The sequence below is a fragment of the Pristis pectinata genome, chromosome 10 (assembly GCF_009764475.1).
Source record: "Pristis pectinata isolate sPriPec2 chromosome 10, sPriPec2.1.pri, whole genome shotgun sequence".
Classification (NCBI taxonomy): domain Eukaryota; kingdom Metazoa; phylum Chordata; class Chondrichthyes; order Rhinopristiformes; family Pristidae; genus Pristis; species Pristis pectinata.
In genome coordinates this window covers 88,391,286-88,411,874 of record NC_067414.1, presented here as the reverse complement: position 1 = coordinate 88,411,874, position 20,589 = coordinate 88,391,286, and the positions used below count along the sequence as shown (strand labels likewise).

General features: G+C 43.2%; 1 protein-coding gene across 2 annotated transcripts in view; it reads left to right on the top strand.

The window, feature by feature from the left end:
- The window catches only part of anapc1 (anaphase promoting complex subunit 1), a 167,657-nt gene that overhangs the window by 132,133 nt on the left and 14,935 nt on the right, over positions 1–20,589 (top strand). Inside the window, exons 36-45 of one of the 2 annotated variants that reach the window (XM_052025123.1) lie at positions 273–363; positions 498–551; positions 2,640–2,833; positions 4,782–4,868; positions 9,485–9,602; positions 16,449–16,526; positions 17,130–17,197; positions 17,320–17,458; positions 17,620–17,706; positions 19,460–19,555. In XM_052025123.1, coding sequence (XP_051881083.1) covers positions 273–363; positions 498–551; positions 2,640–2,833; positions 4,782–4,868; positions 9,485–9,602; positions 16,449–16,526; positions 17,130–17,197; positions 17,320–17,458; positions 17,620–17,706; positions 19,460–19,555 — 1,012 coding nt within the window. The remainder of the gene's footprint in view (positions 1–272; positions 364–497; positions 552–2,639; positions 2,834–4,781; positions 4,869–9,484; positions 9,603–16,448; positions 16,527–17,129; positions 17,198–17,319; positions 17,459–17,619; positions 17,707–19,459; positions 19,556–20,589) is intronic. The other variant, XM_052025124.1, reaches the window with a different exon arrangement.

Genomic DNA, 20,589 nt, shown 5'->3' with positions numbered 1-20,589 from the left:
TGACCCCAAGACAGATTTGAAAACAGACGCCCAAAAGTCACTCTCCCAAGCTCATGTAAAGTCCCTCCTCCTCTTTCCTGGCCTGGTACCACAGCCTGTCTGTGGCACTGAGGCAAATTCTAGATCTTTGCATTATCTCTGTTCTTGTACTACCCATGAAGACACTCCCCACCACTATCCTGGATAATAAAGAGTCAGCTAGCTGTATGTGAATAAATTGGTGGTATTCCTTTGAATAACTTTTTGCACCCTGTTCTTGTTCTTGCTTGCAGCCAAGCCCACATCAACATTATTGCTGGTGCCTGTATGGCAATGGGCCTGCGATTTGCAGGGTCATCTAATACAGCGGCTTTCAATTGTTTGGTAGGTGATATTGTGATTAAAAGCTTTTTATTAAAAAAGGGAAGAATTATTCATGAGCCTTTGTCATTTTGCAGTTGTTGTTGGCTGCTGTTTTCAAGTAGCATACTGTATTAACTGTTGTTTTTATTATCCAGTACAAATATGTGAAAATGTTTCTGGAGTCTGTCTCCTCACCCGTGGCAGTACTGGTAAGTCCTGTCTCCTCCCACCTCCCACCCAAACACAGACACATATGTCTTTATGATGAATTCATTGTTGTAAGGTTAAGATACTGGCAGTGTTTTATTTCCATTTGCTCAGGGAGGTAAAGGTTCAACATCTAGCTCGGGTTGAGATTTTTCTCTAGGTCTGTGCAACAAAATTCAACAACCACTTCACAGAAGATTTTCACAATCATTTTACCTCATCAGGTTAAAAAGCCACTGTACATTGCCCTTTAGTGTAGGTTAATGGCAAAATGAATCATTGGGCATGTGAGAGAGAACAGGACTTAAGGGAAATAAGGACGGGGGAATAGAACTAATGGGATTGCTCTGCTGGGATGGGCCAAATGGCCTCCTGTGTTGTGAAAGTATAAACCAGGCTGCATCTGAACTCAGGTCCCAGAGGTGACAAGGTGCAGTTCCTTCTTCAGAATGCCTTAATCTTAAGCGTGAACCACATTAAGTACATGTCCTCTGGGGAATGACCCTGCTATTACTAGAAACAGTTTCTCCTTATTTACTTTATCAACAGCTGTCATAATTTTATTGCACTATTAAACCTTCCCTTAGCTTTTTCTGCTAAAGGCCATCAGCCCAGAATGATTCTGGTTAACCTAGAACTAAGAAACATGATCTCAGAATAAAGTTAGTCACATTGATAGATCCAGAGAAGTTTATTTTGAAGGCTGCAAATCTTTGGAAATCTCTAATACAGTTAATGCTCACTTGTCAATGCACATTCAAGGCAAGAGTTTGATAGATTTTTTTATATTACACCGAGATTATCAAAGGATCTGGAAAGCTGATGTAAAAGTTAGCAGGCCATCTTCCAAGTCCAAGAAGAGTACTTAAGAACGGGAATAAATAACTTACAGAAATTAAAACAACTTAATTCTGCATAGGTTGGGTGAGTAAGAAATATATTGGCAATGGGCAGAATGTAAGGGAGCGTAGGGTTATTTGTTTTGTAAGGAAGAATAGAAAAGCAGAGAATTATTGAAATGAGTCCACTGAATGTTGCAGCACAGATTGATCTTTGTACATGAGATAGAAAGTTTAGCCTGCAGGTGTAGAGAATAATTAGAAATGCAAATTTAATGTTGGCCTTTATTGAAAAGGAAATTGTTTATAAAGAAAGGAAGGTGGTGCTACATTTGTACAGGGTGTTAGGGAGGTATATCTGGAATACCGCACTGCTTTGGTCTCCTTATTTAAGGAGGGATGTACTTGTAAGGGAGGCAGTTTGGAGTTAGTTCATAAGGTTAATTCCCAGGATAAACAGGTTGAGCCTTCAATTGGAATTTACAAAAATGAGAGGTGATCTTACTAGAACATAGAAGATTTGGGGGATCTGACAGGATAGGGGAATCTGGAAATGAGGGTCATAGTTTCAGAATAAAGTGCCATTCGCATGAGGAGAATTTGTCTCCAAGGGATGTGAATCCTTAGACCCGAGCGAGAGTTGTGGAGGTTGAGTTGCTGAATATGTTCAAGGCTGCAGGCGACATATTTTTGAAGTGTAGGACAGTCAGGTATTGCGGGGAACAGGCAGGAAAGTGGAGGGCAAACCGGTAGCACAGTTAAAGCTGCCATCTTCATCTCCAAGAGCCCGAGTTTGATCCTGACCTCTGGTGCTGTCTCTCTGGAACTCTCATGTTCACTCTGTGACAGTGTGGGTTTTCATCAAGTGCTCCAGTTTCCTCCCACATCCCAAAGGTTTGTTGGTAGGTCAATTGACTCCTGCAAGTTACCTGTCGTATAGGTAAGTGGCAAGAAGAACCTTAAATGGGAGTTGATGCAAGAGAGAGTAAGCTGCCGGGCTACAGGGAGAAATGGAATGGGACTGAATTGCTCAGCTGGGAGCCAACAAGGACCCAAGGGGCTTTCTGCGCATTAGGTAAAAAGAAGCGGAGATCAGTTTGACCATGATCCCATTCAATAGCAAAGGAGGCTCAAGCTGATGTAAAGCCAAGTTGTACTTCTTTTTATAAATAACAGAAGTAGGGGTGAAAGGTGGTGGAAGAGGGAACAAGCTGGTACGTTTTCACAAGCAATTTCCTTTTCATTTTGCAGGCTGGTCACCACAACCTAGAAACCTGTCTGAGTGTGGTTCTGCTGTCCCTGGCCTTGGTGATGGCAGGCACCGGCAACCTGAAGGTCCTCCAGCTGTGTCGATTTATGCACAAAAGAACAGGAGGAGAAATGAATTACGGTTTCCACATGGCCACACATATGGCCCTTGGCCTCCTCTTCTTAGGAGGGGGAAGGTAAATTTGAACTGTTTTTATTTACGATCACCCAGGTTGTGCTCCACGGGAGGCCTCTTGGTACAGGGAGATTACACGCTTCCTCTTTCAGTCCCTGAAAGTAAGGTTGGTTGGAAGGTAAGGTCAGTTGTAGAGATGTAGAGCAAGGTTCAAAGCAAGTGCTGCAGCTCTTTAATTAAAACAGAAAGTAATGGTAAACATTCAGCAGGTCAGGCAGAAGAGAGAAACAGGAGTTAATGTGCTTTTAAGAAGAGTCAGGAAACTCCCACAGTGTCACAGCTAACGACAATCCTTAATCCCAATCCCAGGGGTGTATTTCCTACTGCCCTAGTTCAGACATCTTCCCATTGACCACAGCAGCCATGCGGTGCCCAAATGTGTAGCTGAGGTTGCCAGTTAGGGGCAGTTTTGCTCTCTGGGTCCTGTCCTACTGGGAACTGGATAGACAGTAACTAAATGTTTCAGAGATGTTCAGAATACATATGCTGCAATTGTCAGTACTGTACATTGAACCCAAACCTCAGAGGTGAAAGGCCAGCTTTTACACTTTTTTTTAAACAAAATTGAAGATAATGTGACCTAACATATTCACCAATTATCATTATTTTTGAGTAAAGAAAATCCCAGGAGCCATCACCAGTCATTCTCGCCTAGTTCATGATTAGCTCACTGGCTTGTTAAGGAAAAAACTGCAAGTGCTAGAATTCATGGCAGACGTCAACATCTGTCAGAGACAACACGGGTGGAACACTTCAGTTGTAGAACCTTTGTAAAAGACAGTGCTTTATTCTTTTACCTGCTTGCTCTACATCCCTGCCAGGCTTTTCTGTCCTCCTGCTCCCAGCGCAGTGACTACCACATGTAAGTGTCAGCTACAGACAACAGATGGGGCCAGTATTTTGTTAAGGTACAATGCTTTTCACTGTCGAATAGCCTATGAACATTCGCCACTGAGAATGGCCACATGGGCAATGCGGCCAAAGGTTGCTGTCATTCATGGCAATGCAGCATAACAGGAGTTGCTGACTTGAAGGAGTAACTGTTAAGGAAGAGAATACAATATGGATAGGGCATCGGTCTTTCTAAGTTGCCAAGTAGATGTACGTGTTCCAAAGGGGCAAAGTATCTGCTGTTCGACTGTCAGGTGGAGCACAACTGTGTGATAAGTGGTGCAAAGCAGTACAGACTGCCACATGTCAGGGATTCATTGTTGTGCATACATCAGACACGCACCAACTTGTATATTAGATTTACTTACTTGCTTATCTCTACCCTCACTCGGTCATCTTGTCCAACTGCTCCGTTCAGCCATCCACCCTTCAGATCCTGGTTTGACTGTCTAACAATCATCCACCTCATTCATCCTCCCACACTCTACCTTCCCTCTGAATCGCCCGTCTGGTCTTACCGCACATTACTTACTCACCTCCCATCTCACGGGCACTCATTCATGCATTCACTCATTCACCCCACCCCATCCTCGACACCTAATTTCAACTGCACCCAACCTGATCAATCTCTTGCCATCCTGTTCACAGATCACTCATCGCCCTGCTGTGTATCCACACCTCCAACCTCGCATCCACCTCCTCAGTCGCCAACCTCACCCACTGTTCCGATCATCCCATCACCTGATGCACGTCAAACACCCACCCCACCTTTCCTTCTGCAGCTGCCTCCCTTCCCACACCCATCCTCACCTCACTTTGAGGCCCACCTTTTCTCAAGGCTTAACAGAATATACCGATCTGGAGATGATCCATGCAGCCACAACAATGATGTAAAGTTCTACCCACATGTTTTCCTAAATGACTGAAGGTGGTAAAATTTGTGGCTTCTGCAAACCTATTTTTAACAGTTATTTTTTAAAGAGATGAGTCTTCCTACAACAGTTTTCATCTGTGTGTGTTTTTTTTAAATTTTATATGTCCATTTACATCTTTTACAGATACTCCATGTGCACGTCCAATTCTGCAATTGCAGCTCTGCTTTGTGCACTTTATCCTCGCTTTCCAGCTCACAGCACTGACAATAGGTAAGTGCTACTTCAATGCAAGTGGAATTGGACCAATGCCAATTTGTAACAGTGTCATAGAGTAATGCATGAACGTAGAATATAGAACATTACAGCACAGTACAGGCCCTTCAGCCCACAATGTTGTGATCCTGCTCTAATATCTATCTAACCCTTCCCTCCCACATAGCCCTCCATTTCTCTATCATTCATGTGCCTATCTAAGAGTCTCTTAAGTGTCCCTAATGTATCTGCCCCCACAACCTCTGCTGGCAGTGTGTTCCACGCACCCACTACTCTCTGTGTGAAAAAACTTACCTCTGATATTCCCCCCTTTTCTCTTCCTCCACTCACCTTAAAATTATGCCCCCTCGTGTTAGCCATTTTCGCCCTGGGAAAAAGTCTCTGACTGTCCACTCAATCTATGCCTCTTATCATCTTGTACACCTCTAATAAGTCACCTCTCATCCTCCTTCTCTCCAGAGAGAAAAGCCCTAGCTCACTCAACCTATCCTTATAAGACATGCTCTCCAATCCAGGCAGCATGAAACAGGCCCTTAGCCCCGCCAACCATTCCAACCACCTATTTTCACTAATCCCATTTTTTTGCTCCCCAAATTTCCATCAACTCCCCACAGATTCTACCACCCACCTACATACTAGGAGCAACTTATAGTCACTGAGTTATACAGCACAGAAAATAACTCATCCATGCCGATCAGAGTTATAGTGTCGAATTCGGTCGGAGAGAAGACTCAAAAGACCACTGTTCTCGTTCAATCTCTTTATTACTTGATCCGAGGAGAGAGCACCAAGCCAGGCACCTATGTCCCGGACCAGGTGGTCTCTGAGATACATTGATCTACATACATTCTTATACTTTTTCAGAGGTGCAAACAATTACCATACAAGGAATGATCATGCATTAGTCAGGCAACATGGCACTTATTTTCTATATCATGATTGGTTACAGACAAAGGAATTTACTTAGAAAAAAAATTACTAAAGCTATAGCTCCTTAATCTTTTCAGACCATCTTGTTCCACCGGTTACCTTTGTATACATAAGGTTTCTCATGGTGGGCTCAGGGTCAGTTTAGTGGAGCAAGAGTCAAGTGTGCAGACTTGCTGAGACAAAAACTGATTGTACTGTATAATCATATCTCAAGGCTGAAGAAAACTAGCTGAAGCAAGGCACTGCAAAGCAAAGCACAGCTATTTCAAGCAATCTATTACAGCCATATTGATGTACCCTTTAATTCTCATTTCAGGGCTCACAATCTTTTACTCTCCTAACCTTTCATTATACCTTATACACATTCTCAATAGGGCCTGGCCCTGAGTTATAGGGAGAGGTTGGCCAGGCTGGGTCTTTATTCCTTGGAACGCAGGAGAATGAGGGGTGAACTTACAGAAATGTTTAAAATTATGAGGGGCATAGATCAGGTGGATGGTAACAGCTTTTTCCCCAGGGTAGGGGAGTCCAAAACTAGGGGGCATAGGTTTAGGGTGAGAGGGGAAAGATTTAAAAAGGACCTGAGGGGCAATATTTTCATGCAGAGGGTGGCAACTATATGGAACGAGCTGCCAGAGGAAGTGGTTGAGGCAGGTACAATAGTATCATTTAAAAAGCACTTGGATAGGTACAGGGAGAGGCAGAGCTTGGAGGGATATGGACCAAACACAGGAAATTGGGACTAGCTGGGTGGACACTGTGGTTGGCATGGACTGGTTGGGCTGAAGGGCCTGTATTGGTGCTGTCTTGCTCTCTGACTCTATGACCAGTGCCTTCCTGAGCTAGTCCCATTTGCCTGCATTTACCTGCTTGTCAAAAGGGAAAGTGGATAAAGGAATGGCAAATGGAACTTAACTCGGACATGTGAAGTGATGTATTTTGGGAAGTTAAACCAGGGCAGGTCATACACAGTGAATGGCAGGGCATGTAGACAGTGTCTACTGCCCTGCCCTCGTCAGTTCTCTTAGTCATCCCTTCAAAAATCCTCAGTCAAGCTTGTGAGCCACTATTTCTCACGCACAAAGAGAAACAGACTATCCCTAATCCACCCTTGCCTTTCCAAATGCAGATAGATCCTGTCTCTCAGAATCCCCACCAGCAACCTTCCCACCACTGATGTTAGGCTCACCGGCCTGTAGTTCCCTGGTGTGTCCTTGAAGCTTTCTTAAATAAAGGTACAACATTAGCCACCTTCCAGTTTTCTGGTACCTCACCCATGGCTAAGGAAGATACTAAAATCTCTGCCAGTTTACAGCGGTCAATTAACCTACCAACCCACACATCTTTATGATGCTGGAGGAAACTTGATAACTTGGTAAAGTATGCACTTCTCCCCACATAAACACATTACTGTTTCCTCCTTTTAAGGAGATGGGAATATCCAAGGGACATTAGTAGCCCTAAGGTCAAGGCTACAGTGCACTATTTATTTTTACACTTTTGTGAACCTTATAACTAAATTATTTCAATATTAGTAAAGAAAATCCCCTGTAGCTTTCCAAGCCTCCTCCATCCACTCTGTCCCTCCCATCTCTGAGGGGTCATGCACCACCAGCTTGGTGGTAACGTTTGCACCCAAAGCATTCTTGGTTCAAATCCCACCTGACCCTGACCACAAAAGCAGGGCTGACGTTGAAGGAGTGCTGCACTGTTGCATGTGTCATCAAAGTTGAAGTCAAAGTCAAGTTTATTATCACATGCAGAAGTATATGTATGCACAGGTGCAATAGAAAACTTACTTGCAGCAGCATCACAGGCATATTGCATCAGATAAGCAACATTCACAAGAAAAACATAAACAAATTATGCACAATTTTTACAAGAAAGTACATATTAGAACAAAAAAACACAAAGTCCATTTTAGTGCAAAGTAATCAAAGTGGTCATAGTGTCGCTAAACCATAGTGATTAGGGGTGTGCTGGTTGGTTCAAGAACGAAATAATTGAAGGGAAGTAGCTGTTCTTGAACCAGGTGGTGTGGGACTTCAGGCTTCTGTACCTCCTGCCCGATGGTATCTGCGAGAAAATGGCATGGCCCGGATGGTGGGGATCTTTGATGATGGACATTGCCTTCTTGAAGCAGCGCCTCCTGTAGATACTACCGACGATGGGGAGGGATGTGCCAGTGATGTATTGGGCAGAGTACACTACTCTCTGCAGCTTCTTACGTTCCTGCGCATTTGAATAGCCGTACCAGACCATGATGCAACCAGTCAGGATACTTTCAACAGTACATCTGTAGAAGTTTGTTAGCATGTCCAGTGACAAGCTGAACCTCCTTAACCTCGTAAGAAAGTAAAGATGCTGACACACCTTCCTTGTGATTGCTTCTATGTGCTGGGCCCAGGGCAGGTCATCCGATATGTTAACGCCCAGGAATTTAAAGCTGCTGACTCTCTTCTGAATGAGCTGTCAGATTGAGGCTCCTTCTGCTATGTCAGGCCGTCGTAAATGACCACGTGGCATTATTTTGAAGAAGAACAAGGGAGTAACCCCCTGCACCTGAAAATAGATGATCAAGTTTGTGGGAGCTTGCTGTGTGGAAATTGCACCCACATTCCTTACCTTTCAACAGTGACCGCACTTGAAAACTACTTTGTTGGCTTTAAAGCTCTGGGACATCCAGCAGCCATGAAAGGCGATGCAAGTCCTTCTCCTTTATATCTCCCTGAAGCAGCAAGAAACACTTATTATTTACTTCCCATGGTGGGAAGAAAATGTAGATCAGCTGAACCTTTTTGTAGCTCCTAAGTTCTTCACAGTCCTAGCTGTGGTACGGTATTTCAAAGCCTTCCATTGCCGGCCACCCTCCCCACTTCCCACCCTCACGTTTCTGTCTTTGGCTTCACATGCAATTTCAATCAAGCATTCAAATTATCATCTTTCTCTCAGTCACCTCTGATCTGAATCTGATATCTATCAATTTCCTGCCTCGGTTACCTTCCCCCAGCTTCCTCTTGTCCCCTTCTGTTTTGCCTTCCTTGCTCCCTCATTGTGTGTGTGCGTCCGTGTGTTCAAGTTCAAGTTTATTGTTATAGGCAGGGTACATACACAAGGTATAAATGCCATGAAAATTAACTTTTGCAGCAGCAACACATTACGAGGACAAACATAAGTTTATATAAACTTAAACTGACATAAATTGTACGTATAATATGTGATAGCTCAGGAATGGTGTCGGGAAAAGGCGATAGGGAAGGGAGGAGAAGATTAAAAAAAACAAGTGTGAATGCCATTATTATGTCTTTATGCTGGGTCTCCACCTGAGCAGTGGCTGTAAACCAAGTGTGCATACATTCACTGCCATGAATGTCCTGGCAGAGCGAAAGGGACATTGAGAAAAGTGAAATGATTTACTGTATGTCTTGAAGCTTACATCAGTTGAGACAAAAACTCCCAGAAAAACATTGTTCTCTTTTTGACTATTTTTTTTTCCATTGATTTATCCTTGGAGTTTGAGACCAGCCAGAGTTTCTTATTGAAAGGCTTTGCTGATTTCATACACACCAAACACCAGGAATCAGTTGTGGGAGTGGAGGTAAGGGAGGGGAGCATAATTCACCAGAAAAATGCTGGAGTGAGCAAGGACTGAGTCATAACAGTGTTTTATTTTCTCCTTCCAGGTATCACCTTCAAGCACTGAGGCACTTGTACGTGCTTGCTGCTGAGCCACGTCTCCTGGTTCCCATTGATGTGGATACAAACACACCATGTTATGCCCTCATCAAGGTTACCTACAAGGTATGTGAGCTGCAGTTGGCTGTGTTTATAGTCAAAGCAGCACTGAATAGTTGACCAATATCTTTGCAAGGAGGTTTGCTCACACTACTCAGGAGGGTTTAAACTAATTTGGCAGCGTGAAGCACAGTAGTAGTGCTCCACATAGGGAGAAAAATATGGAGGATAAATCAAGCAAATCCAGTGGGCAAAATAAACATAGGCAGGTTAGGGAGCATGGGAGGACTGGCAGGCTCAATTGCATTTGCTTTAGTGCCAGGTGCCTCACAGGTAATTCAGATGAGCTTAGAGCATGGATCAGCATGATGTTATTATAGTCACATTAGTGTGCTTAAGGGAAGGGTAGGACAGCTTCAGGTGTGACAGAGGAGAATGCAAAGAAGGAAGGGGAGTCGCACTACTGATCAGGGAAGGCAATGGAAGTTCTTGGAGAGGATATCCTGGAGGGATCATCCAGTGAGGTCATGCAGGTAGAATTTAGGAATAAGAGAAAGGCGGTCACTTTGCTAGGTTATACTATAGGTCTTCCAACAAACCGCAGAAAGTTGTAAGAGCCGTAAGGTTATAGTAATGGGTGATTTTAGCTTTCCCGATATTGACTGTGATTGACTGAGTGCAAGTGACTGAGGTGGGGTGGAATTTGTTAAGCACATCCAAGAAAGTTTTTTGAAACGATATGCAGATAGTCCTACTGGAGACAGCGCTGTTCTCGACCTTAGGAAATTAAAGTGGGCAGGTGGTGGAAGTGTTGGTTGGTAAACACCTCCGTAACAGTGGCCATGATCCTGAAAGTTTCAAGGTAGTTATAGAAAGGGATAACATTGGTCCTCAAATTGAATTGGGGGAAGGCTAATTTCGATAGCATAATAGAGAATCTGGCAAAAGTAGATCGGGAACAAATGTTTGCGATTAAAATGACAGCTGACAAGTGGGAGTCTTTTAAAACAGAGTTAGTAAGGGTTCAGGGCCAGCATGTTCTACTACGGGTGAGATACAAAGATGGCAAGATTTAGAAACATTGGATGACAAATGTTATTGAAGATTTGATCAAGGAAAAAAAAAGAAACATATGGCAGGTATAGGCAACTGGGATCGAGGAAGTCTCTTGAGGAATAAAGCAACATACAAAAAGTACTGGAGGAACTCAGCAGGTCAGGCAACATCTATGGAGGGACCTGATGAAGGGTCTTGGCCCGAAACGTCGACTGTTCATTTCCCTCCACAGATGCTGCCAGACCTGCTGGCTTCCCCCAGCACTTTTTGTGTGTTGCTCCAGACTTCCAGCATCTGCAGTCTTCCTTGTGCCTCTTGGGGAATAGAGTGTGTAGGAGAGAAGTTAAGAAATTAGAAGGGCAAAAAAAAAAGGCCATGAAATATCCTTGGCAAGTAAGATTAAGGAGAATCCCAAGGCATTCTCTATGGAGGAAGAGGGTAGCCAGGGATAGAGACCAAAGGAGTAATCTATATGTGGAGCCAGGGTATGTGGGCGAGGTCCTAACTGAATAATTCTCATCTGTATTCACCAAGGAGAAAGACATGAAAGATAATGAGTTCAGGGAGGGGGTACATGGATAACCTGGAGCAGGTTAGTATTAAGAAGGAGGAGGTTTGAGATGTTATGGGATACATTGGGGTTGATAATCCCCAGGGCCAGATGAGATCTATCCCAGTTTGCTATGGGAAGCAAGGGATGAGATAGGTGTGATGGTACTGATTAGTGAAACGTGTTTAGAAACACCCTACTTGGTTCAACTGGAGTTTTTAACCGATCAGTCCAATACAAGTCATAATGTCAGGCTCAATCCTGACCTCCAGCGCTGTCTTTGTGGAGTTTACACGTTTGCTCTGTGACCACATGGGTTTCCTCTGGATGCTCCAGTTTTCTCCCCCATCCCAAAGACATGTAAACTGGTAGGTTAAATTGACCACTGTAAATTGCCCTAGTGTGTAGGAGAGTGGTAGCATCTGGGTCATGTACCCATGACCTGTAATAGGGGGAGAAAACTGGAGCATCCAGAGGAAACCCATGTGGTCACAGGACCAACTCCACGAAGACAGCTCTGGGGGTCAGGGTTGAACCTGGGTCACTGGAGCTGTGAGGCAGCAGCACCATTGTGCCACCTGACGTTATGACTTGTATTGGACTGATCAGCCTAAAACTTCAGTTGAACCAAGTAGGGTGTTTCTAAACACATTTCACTAATCAGTACCGTCATGCTGAAGACTGAATGACTTCGGTGTTCCTGCCAAGAAACCAATGCTACCTTGAATGTTGGCCTCAACTCTTAGCAAATCTTTATAAATCAAAGGGAGTGGCTGGTCACTCCAAGAAGCGGAATCCAGTAACACGAGAGACCATGGACATCTCCAAAGTATATTGTTCTGCTCTTTTTTGATAACAACTTCTCTTTAGCATGGATATCCTTCAAAGCATGCTGTCCTGATGGTCAAAATGAAGTACATCTGTTCCTCTGAGGAGCACTGAATGCTTTCTCATACTCTAATAAGAATTTCTAAACTCTAAAAAAAGCACACCACTTTGCCTTTGCAGCCCTTGCTCTGGGAACACTCAACTCGCATCTAAGTATGGGGCATGGTTCCCATGCATTGTTCTCATGCAAGACACTTCCTGCTGAGACAAGCACAGATTTCCTCTGGGAAACACGAGTCGAGAACCACAGCTTTATGGCAAATTGGGTTGCGATGATGTGACAACACTATGGTGATCTGCTAATAATGACAAACAGAAGGTTCCTTGACCTTCTTGGAATCTGACGTATAAGATCAACTTACTGGCTCAGCATCTCCTGTCAAGAGAAAGTTGGGAGGTGATGCAAGAGAGGTCATTAAGTATTATTAATTGCTTCAATAGAGAGGATGTTTCCACTTATAGAGATTCCAGAACTGGAGGCTACAAAGCATAAGATAGCATAAATGTTTCTGTATGGGTTTACTTTACCTCCTAGCACAGACAGAAGCAATAAGATACAAACATAAGATACAAGCAAATAAGGTAAAAGTTTTGCTTGTACGTTGTCCAACCATAATACAGTATGGCACAGGAACAGGCCCTTCAGCCCACAATATCTGTGCCAAACATGATGTCAAATTAAACTAATCCCTTCTGCCTGTACACAATCCATGTCCCTCATTCCCTGCATTTTCATGTGCCTAACTAAAAGCCTCTTAAATGCCATTATCGTATCTGCTTCCACCACCACCCCTGGCAGGGCATTCCAGGCATCTACCATTCTCTGTTTAAAACAAACTTGGCCTGCACATCTCCTTTAAACTTTCCCCCTCTCACTGTAAAGGTATGGTCTCTAGTATTTGACATTTCTACCCTGCGAGAAAGATTCTGCCTCTCTATCTTTGCCTCTCATAATTTTATGAACTTCTGTCAACACGCCCTTCAGCTTCTGACGCTCCAGAGAAAACAATCCAAGTTTGTCCACCCTCTCCTTATAGCTAGTACCCTTTAATCCAGGCAGCATCCCAGTGAACCTCTTCTGCCCTATCTCAAAAGCCTCCACATCCTTCCTGTAATGGAGAAACCAGGGCTGCACACGATTCTCCAAGTGCGGCCTAACAAAAGCTTTATACAGCTGCAACATGACTTCCTGATCCTTACACTCAATGTCCCTAGCAATGAAGGCAAGCATACCATATGCCTTCTTTACCACTGTATCAACTTGTGTTACCACTTTCAGGGAACTGTGGACTTAGACCCTAAGATCCCTTGGCTCATTTCTTTCAATATCCAGGTCTTTAAAGAAAGGTGGTTTTCAGAATTCCTATCCTAGTGATCAATCTATTCTTTAATTACTAGATCTAGTCTCCTTGCTTTAGGAAGGATGTCATTAAACTGGAAAGGGCACCAAAAAAAGATTTACGAGGATGTTACTGGGACTGGAGGATTTGAGTTATGAGGAGAGGCTGAATAGCCTAGGACGTTTTTCCCTGGAGCGTAGGAGGCTGAGAGGTGACCTCGTAGAGGTTCATAAAATCAGGAGGGACATAGGTAAGGTTAATAGCCACAGTCTTTGCCCCAGAGAAGGGGGAGTCCAAAGCTAGAGGACATAAGTTTAAAGTGAGGGGGGAAAAATTTAAGAGACACCTGAGGGGCATCTTTTTCATACAGAGCATGGTGCGTATATGGAACAAGCTGCACAGGAAGTGGTAGAGGCGGGTAGAGTTATGCCATTTAAAAGACATTTGGACAGGTACATAGTTAGGAAGGGTTTAGAGGGATATGGGCCAAATACAGGCAAATGGAATTAGCTCAGTGAGGCAGCTTGGTCGGCATGGACGAGTTCGGCGGAAGGACTTGTTTTCTGTGCTGTATGGCTATATGACTCCATGATCCTATTAACTATAGATTGGGAGCTGAAGAATCTTTGGTGCTGCTGTAGATAGGAGAAAAAGTAAGAATCACTTGCTTGAATTTTGCTTATTGCTACTGTCTCATCTAGGGTTGAGAGCATTCTCCCCATGCTACTCCAAAGGTCCTGCTGCCGTGTACTCTGGGACAATATCGTTTGGCAGTGACAGTAAAGTATGCAAAATTGTACTGGCCAAACCTGATATTTCTGATCATTCTTAGAAAAAGTACTTTTTTTCCTTATATTTGGTCCCTTCCTCAATGCTGAGTTCTGCCATCCCTCATGTGTTCCATTGTGATTGGGGCTGATTCTTAAAAATTATCCTTGTTCTAACTATACTCATTGCTCCTACTATCTTAGCAGTGTGGAAATACTGAAGGATAGGAACGTTCCTATGTCACTTCAAGCATTACAAGGTTGTAGCGATATAGAGCATAGAGTTCAACAAATTTAGACCATCAACAGCAGACACAGCTAAGCACTGGAGAGTTGTCTCTAAAAGATCCTCCAAATCAAGTCAACTTCAACGACCTCTCCCAAACCAATGTCCCCAGCACTGAGCAACTTATTACATGCATTCACCTATGTTAGGCAGGCACTGCGTTTTCATGCCCAACACCAGATTCCTGAAACTGATGCTCTGTCCCAAGCTCTATCGCAGCAAGAAACTACCAAGTGCATGGAGAGAAGGATGTGCTCTTTATAAAGGTTTAACATCCCTACCGACTCTTGGGAATCTCTGGCCCTTAACCACTCAAAATGAAGGAGGAGGATTTGAGTGATGTAAACTTTTCAGGGGAACACTGCCTCCCAAACAAGCCACCAGCCCTGCACACCAAGCACTTTCCGTGTCTTCGGGTCCCATATTGGCTTCATCGACCACCACCAAACTCAAAACTGGTGTGGGAGTCAACCTCAATCCTGAGGGACTGTCTGAGGAGAGGACGTTAATAAGAAAAGAAAGACCTATCCAGATCATAAATTTGTCCTTGTCATACTTCAGATAGTCTCCAGTCAGTACCCAACCTGGTGTAAGAAAGAGCAATGTATTTGAAGCAGATTTAATCTTGGGTCCTGGTGTATAAATTAGAAGCCCGTGGTATCAGAGGAGGTGCGTTAAAATGTCTCATAGAAAACAGAGTTGGGAGGGAGACTGGAGGGAGGTAGCAAGTGGAGTACCCCAGGGATCCGATCTTGGGTCGCAATTGTTCACTGTTTATACTAATGACCTGGAAGGAACAGTGTGTAAGGTTTAAAATTTGCCGATGATATGAAAATAGGTGACAGGGCACGTTGTGATAAGGATACTGTGATTCTGCAACGGAATATAGATAAATTGAGTGAGTGGGCAAATGACTGACAAGTAGAGTTTAATGTAGGGAAGTGTGAGGTCATGAGAGAAGTCAAAAGGCAGATCATTATCTAATAGAGACTGAAAGTGAGCGGTGCAGAGGAATCTAGGCATTCTAGTGCATGAATCACAAAAAGCTAACATGCAGATCCAACAAGTAGTTGAGGTAAAAACTGCATTGTGGCTTTCATTGCAAAGTGGTTGAGTTTAAAAATAGAGAGGTTTTGTTGCAAATGTACAGGGTGTTGATGAAGCCTCACCTGGAATATTGCATACAGAACTGGTCTTGTTACTGGCTTCATTATTGAGTAGAATGATTTGTGGTAGAAGGGTATGCAAGGAGTGGGGGGAGGCAAACCAAGGCAAACTAACAATGTTCACCTATTTAATAATTGAGCCTTGTCGTAGTAAAATTGGAGGCAGTATAAAGGAGATGCACCAGGTTAATTTCTGAGAAGGCACAAGAGACTGTGGATGCTGGAATCTGGAGCAACAATCTGCCAGAGGAACTCAGCGGGTCGAGCAGCATCTGTGGGATAAAAGGAATTGTCGACGTTTCAGGTTGAAACCCTGCAGATGGTGGTGAATCTCTGGAGTTCTCTGCCCTGACGGGTGGTGGAAGCTGAGTCATTAGACATATTTAAAGTGGAGGTGGATACTTATTTGATAGATCAAGGAACAGAGGGGTATGGAGAAAAGGCACAGAAGGTCTGAGGTCAGCATAGATCAATCATGATTACGTTAAATGGCAGAGCAAGCTTGAAGGGCCTGATAACCTATTTCTGCTCCTGTTTTATATTTTATTGTGTTCTCGTGTTGTATTTTGTGGTAGAGAATGCGTAAGTGCATTACTTAAATTGCCAGTTTATCATGTTTTTTTCCTGTTGGGCACATAGTAATGTACAATGTGGGTTTATGCTTACATTTCCCCATGGAGTGAAATATCAAACCTCAATCATCTTTCCCATAGAAAATAAAGTTGATGGCGCATCCTGGTGACCAACAGAATCCCACTGGTAGAGGCCACCCGACGCTCACACATGAGGAGAGAGTGTTATTTATGAAGTACCATTCATATATTTTGCCAGAAGGTTTACATCTCTCTCTTTAATCTAGGCTTCTCAGTGGTGTGAGGAAATGACAGTCAATCTCATGGCACCTAGCCTTCTTCCTGAACTACACCTACTGAAAGAGGTAAAGTAATCCTTCCTTTGATAAGAATGCTCTTGGCATCATTAAGCTAATAATTTTCTAGTGAGAACTTTAAACATTTCACCGTGATTGTACGTATATTTTTTTTACTGATTGCTATTGCAGATTAAGTATGCAATTGAATTATACAATAACAATTATAACCACTGCAAAATTGTCTTTCTTCATTAATTTGTATCCGGATTATATGGCTGTAGGTTTGTATGTCAGCAAGGCCAGACAAAGTTTTTTTTTATCCATGGCTTCATTATTGAGTAGAATGGTTTGTGGTAGAAGAGTATGCAAGGGGTGGGGTGGGGGAGGCAAACTAACAACGTTCACCTATTTTATAATTGAGCCTTGTAGTGGTAGGGAAAGTGACATTTTTATCTTTCAGGTCCGCTTAGAAGATAAGATTAAAATTGCTCTTGGAGGAGGAAAACCACACATTAGACTGGGCATCCACGTGCAGTGGCACCATGTCAAATCACTGGTCCTGTGGTCCTGCTTGAAATCCAAGCATAAAGTATTAATCTTAATGGACTATGTTAAGAGAAATGAGCACCATCAAGATAAGATAGATAACAACTGGTTTACTCTTTCCAGATCAAAGTGAAAGGTCCCAAGTACTGGGAGATTATGATGGATCTCTCTAAAGGAGCCCAAAGTTTGCAGTGAGTATATAAGTAACATAATACTTTACCCTACCCTGTTCATTTACTGAGTAAAGGAATATTTGAGAGCTGCAATTTGGTGTTGTCTACATAAAGTAATTTGCTCATGGACTCTCTTTTAGATCAATCCTGTCGAAAGATGGTTTTCTTTATGTCAAACTCCGGGCTGGACATCTGTCCTACACAGAGGATCCGAAAGGGTTTCGCAGTCTTTTAGCTCAAACGTTCACGCATAGGAACCCTGAGTTCCTTTCTATCAAGGTACAGCCAAAGGACTGTTTCCTTTTGGTCTGCTTCTGGGAAGTACTCTGACGTGTCGGAAATGGTTTGTGCCTTAGCAAATAAAATCTGCGGAAAAAAATGTGCAGGGCTTATTTTTCTTTTCGACTGGATGTTAAAATGTTGCTGTGCTTTCTTTACAGCCAGAAGCTGTTTCTGCTTTTACCTCTGACCCAGCTCTGCTATCATTTGCAGAGTACTTCTGCAAACATTCAAAGAAAGACGGCGAGGTAAGGGTTGCTTACCAAAGTAGCACAGCTATAAGAGACTAAAGTCTTTTTCAGTCTCATTCAATCTCAGATGTTCTTTGTTCCTGTAATTGCTGGAAAGTCTATCCAGTTTTTTTGTCTCCAAATCTTGCTTTCTACTATTTTGGCAAATGCTCCACAAAGCGATTAGTTATGGCTAGTAAACCATTTGAACTGCTGTTGAACTGCAATAGGATGAGGAGTTGCTTTTTGTTTTAATTATTCATGGCATGTGGATGGCAATGGCAAAGCCAGCATTTATTGCCCATCCATAACTGCCCCTGAGAAAGTGGTGAGCCTCCATCTGTACAACTTAGTCAGTGTGGTGAAGATACTCCCAAGCCCTAGGAGGGAATTCCAGGATATCCCCCCAGCAACAGTGATATATTTCCATATCAGGATGGTGTACGACTTAGAGGGGAACCTGCAAGTCATGTTTTTCTTGGTGCCGTCTTGTGTCAGTATTTTGTGGAAGTCATGAATTGGGAGGATGCCATTGGAGAAGCCTTGACAAGCTGATGCAGTGGGCCCTGTAGTCACTGTTGTATGATGTATCAACAAGTAGTAGTGATTGTGTTTTGAGATAGTTGTGCGTTCTGCATTAAAATGAATATTATGTACAAGTGGGCAATTGAAGCAAATTAATATTTAGGAAAGGAAATTGGTTGCCAATAAAGTTGGCTGGTTTGGGCTTCGTCATGGTTATTGCAGCTACAGGCATCCAGGTATTTCCCTACTGACGTGCCTTGTGGACGATGGAAGGGATGTGGAGGATCACCAAGTGCCTGACTTGCATTTGTAGCCACGGTATTTATGTGGTTGGTGCAGTTAGGTTTCTGATCAGTGATGAGCCCCTAGGCTGTTGATTCGGCTCAAGTGAGTTGGTTAAGCTGGAATGATCTTGGTGATTCTCATGGGAAATAGTCAACTACTTGTCATGGTGCACTTGGTTTAGCTGAAAATAAAGAGCTGGAGTCAAGTCTGAGATCAGCTGACCATCAAGCTGGAGGAGGAGCTGGAGGTGGAGTGAGGGAAATTTCTGGTCCAAGTAGCTCTGCTGCCAGAACACTTGCTTTTGTTCCCCTAAAGATCGCAAAGTAATTGTAATCCTTAGTAGCTCAGGGACTCTGGGCAAGGCGGTGCTAATGAGGCGGTCAGGTGCAGCTATAACTTGCCAGCGTGGGAACCTTCAGGCTCTGGGATTTAATTCTGCGTCACTTCTGTTTTTCATCAAAGGAACCATTAATTGGATGCTGCTTTCATTTTCTTTTAAATCGGGAAGGAGGTGAGAACTTTTCTGTTAGAATTCCATGTGATTTCCACCCTCTGGTTTGCAGCTGAAGCTGGAAACCTGGAGATATGGGAAGTGGGGGTGGAAAACACACATTCGCCGTCTTACACCGGCACCACTGCACCCACCACCTCAGCCCTGCGGATAGCTCGGACTATTGTCCTGTCAATTTGAAACAAATTGGACTACGTATCGATCCTAAAAATTTAAAAGATTCAAGTTTAAAATCTTTAGCCTGAGTTTCAGGTCAAATCAGATAGTTCTTATGCATCAAACTCGCTGAAGTATGCTTAATGTCCAGTCTGAAGGAGCTGATATTAATTATCCATGTTTCATCTATGTATAAGAAATTGCAGAATATATCATATTGCTTATTGTTATGATGTATCTTCTGTGATTGCTAATAATATTGTTTTTATCAATAAATCCATTGTGTCCCTACAGAAACAGGAAGTGCTGGATTTACTTTCATCGATCCTGTATGAGTGTGTTACTCAGGAGAAGCCAGAAATGCTGCCTACATACATGGCCATTGACCAGGTAAATAGTTATCTTGTGGAATTGTCTTCATTTTCTTTTCCAATGCAGTTAAGGAAATCTCATTTCCAACCATTAAACTTAAGGACTTTCGATTCACCATGTCTCACAGCTCTTTGTGATGCAAATCCACTATTATTTGCACAGCTCCATGCTGTCCCCTTAGCCCTGTAACTTCACCCACTGTTCTCTTAAAAGATTATTGCTTCAGATACTCATCTTACTGGAGCATTTCGTATTCTAACTCCTTGTGTAAAGATGTTTTTCCTGACCCCTCTCTCCTTGGTTTTAAATTGATAACCTCTTGTCGCTCTCCCCAGGTAGAGGAAATCTTATCTACCCACTCTGGTACAATGTTAAATCTTGCGCTGAATCTTTTCTTAGCCTTCTCTGGTCTAGTGGACAATATCTCAAGGATCTCCTTGGAACATCACTGTTCTTATTCTGGTGAAATTATGCATTATGTGCTCTATTTATGGCTTTTAATTATTCTCATAATGGAGGTACCCAAAACTGTGTGCATTACCCTGTCTGTGTGCAGTAATGTTATCCTGTAACAGAGGATGTTGCTATAAGTAAGGCTCATGCTGATACATTGTCACACCATCCAGTTCTATGCTGGACCTGTCCCTTTTCCATACTGTTGGTAAATGCTCTGGCAGTGCCAGACTCAGCGTGGTGCATGGGAAGCGTTCGTCTAAGAGACGTCATCCCCTCTTTGTTCAAATCTCCCAATTGATAAAATTCCATTTTTTATGACTTTACCTCTGGCTTGTATTTTCTAGAAATGTATGTGAGCCCAGGGTCTCTCTGTTTATTGATATGCTTCATTGTCTTTCAGTTATAGTTCCTCCATGGTGTAGTAGCCCTCTTCCTCTTATTAAGTTGCATGTGTCACCGGCCAAAGGGGGAAGCAGCAGAAACTCTCCCACTTTATGGAGCTCAGCTTTTGCCTCACTGAACTTATGGAACGCAGGAGTGGGAGGCTCTTTGGTTCCCTGTTCCTTTCTGCTATTCAAAGTGGATGGGTAGTCTGG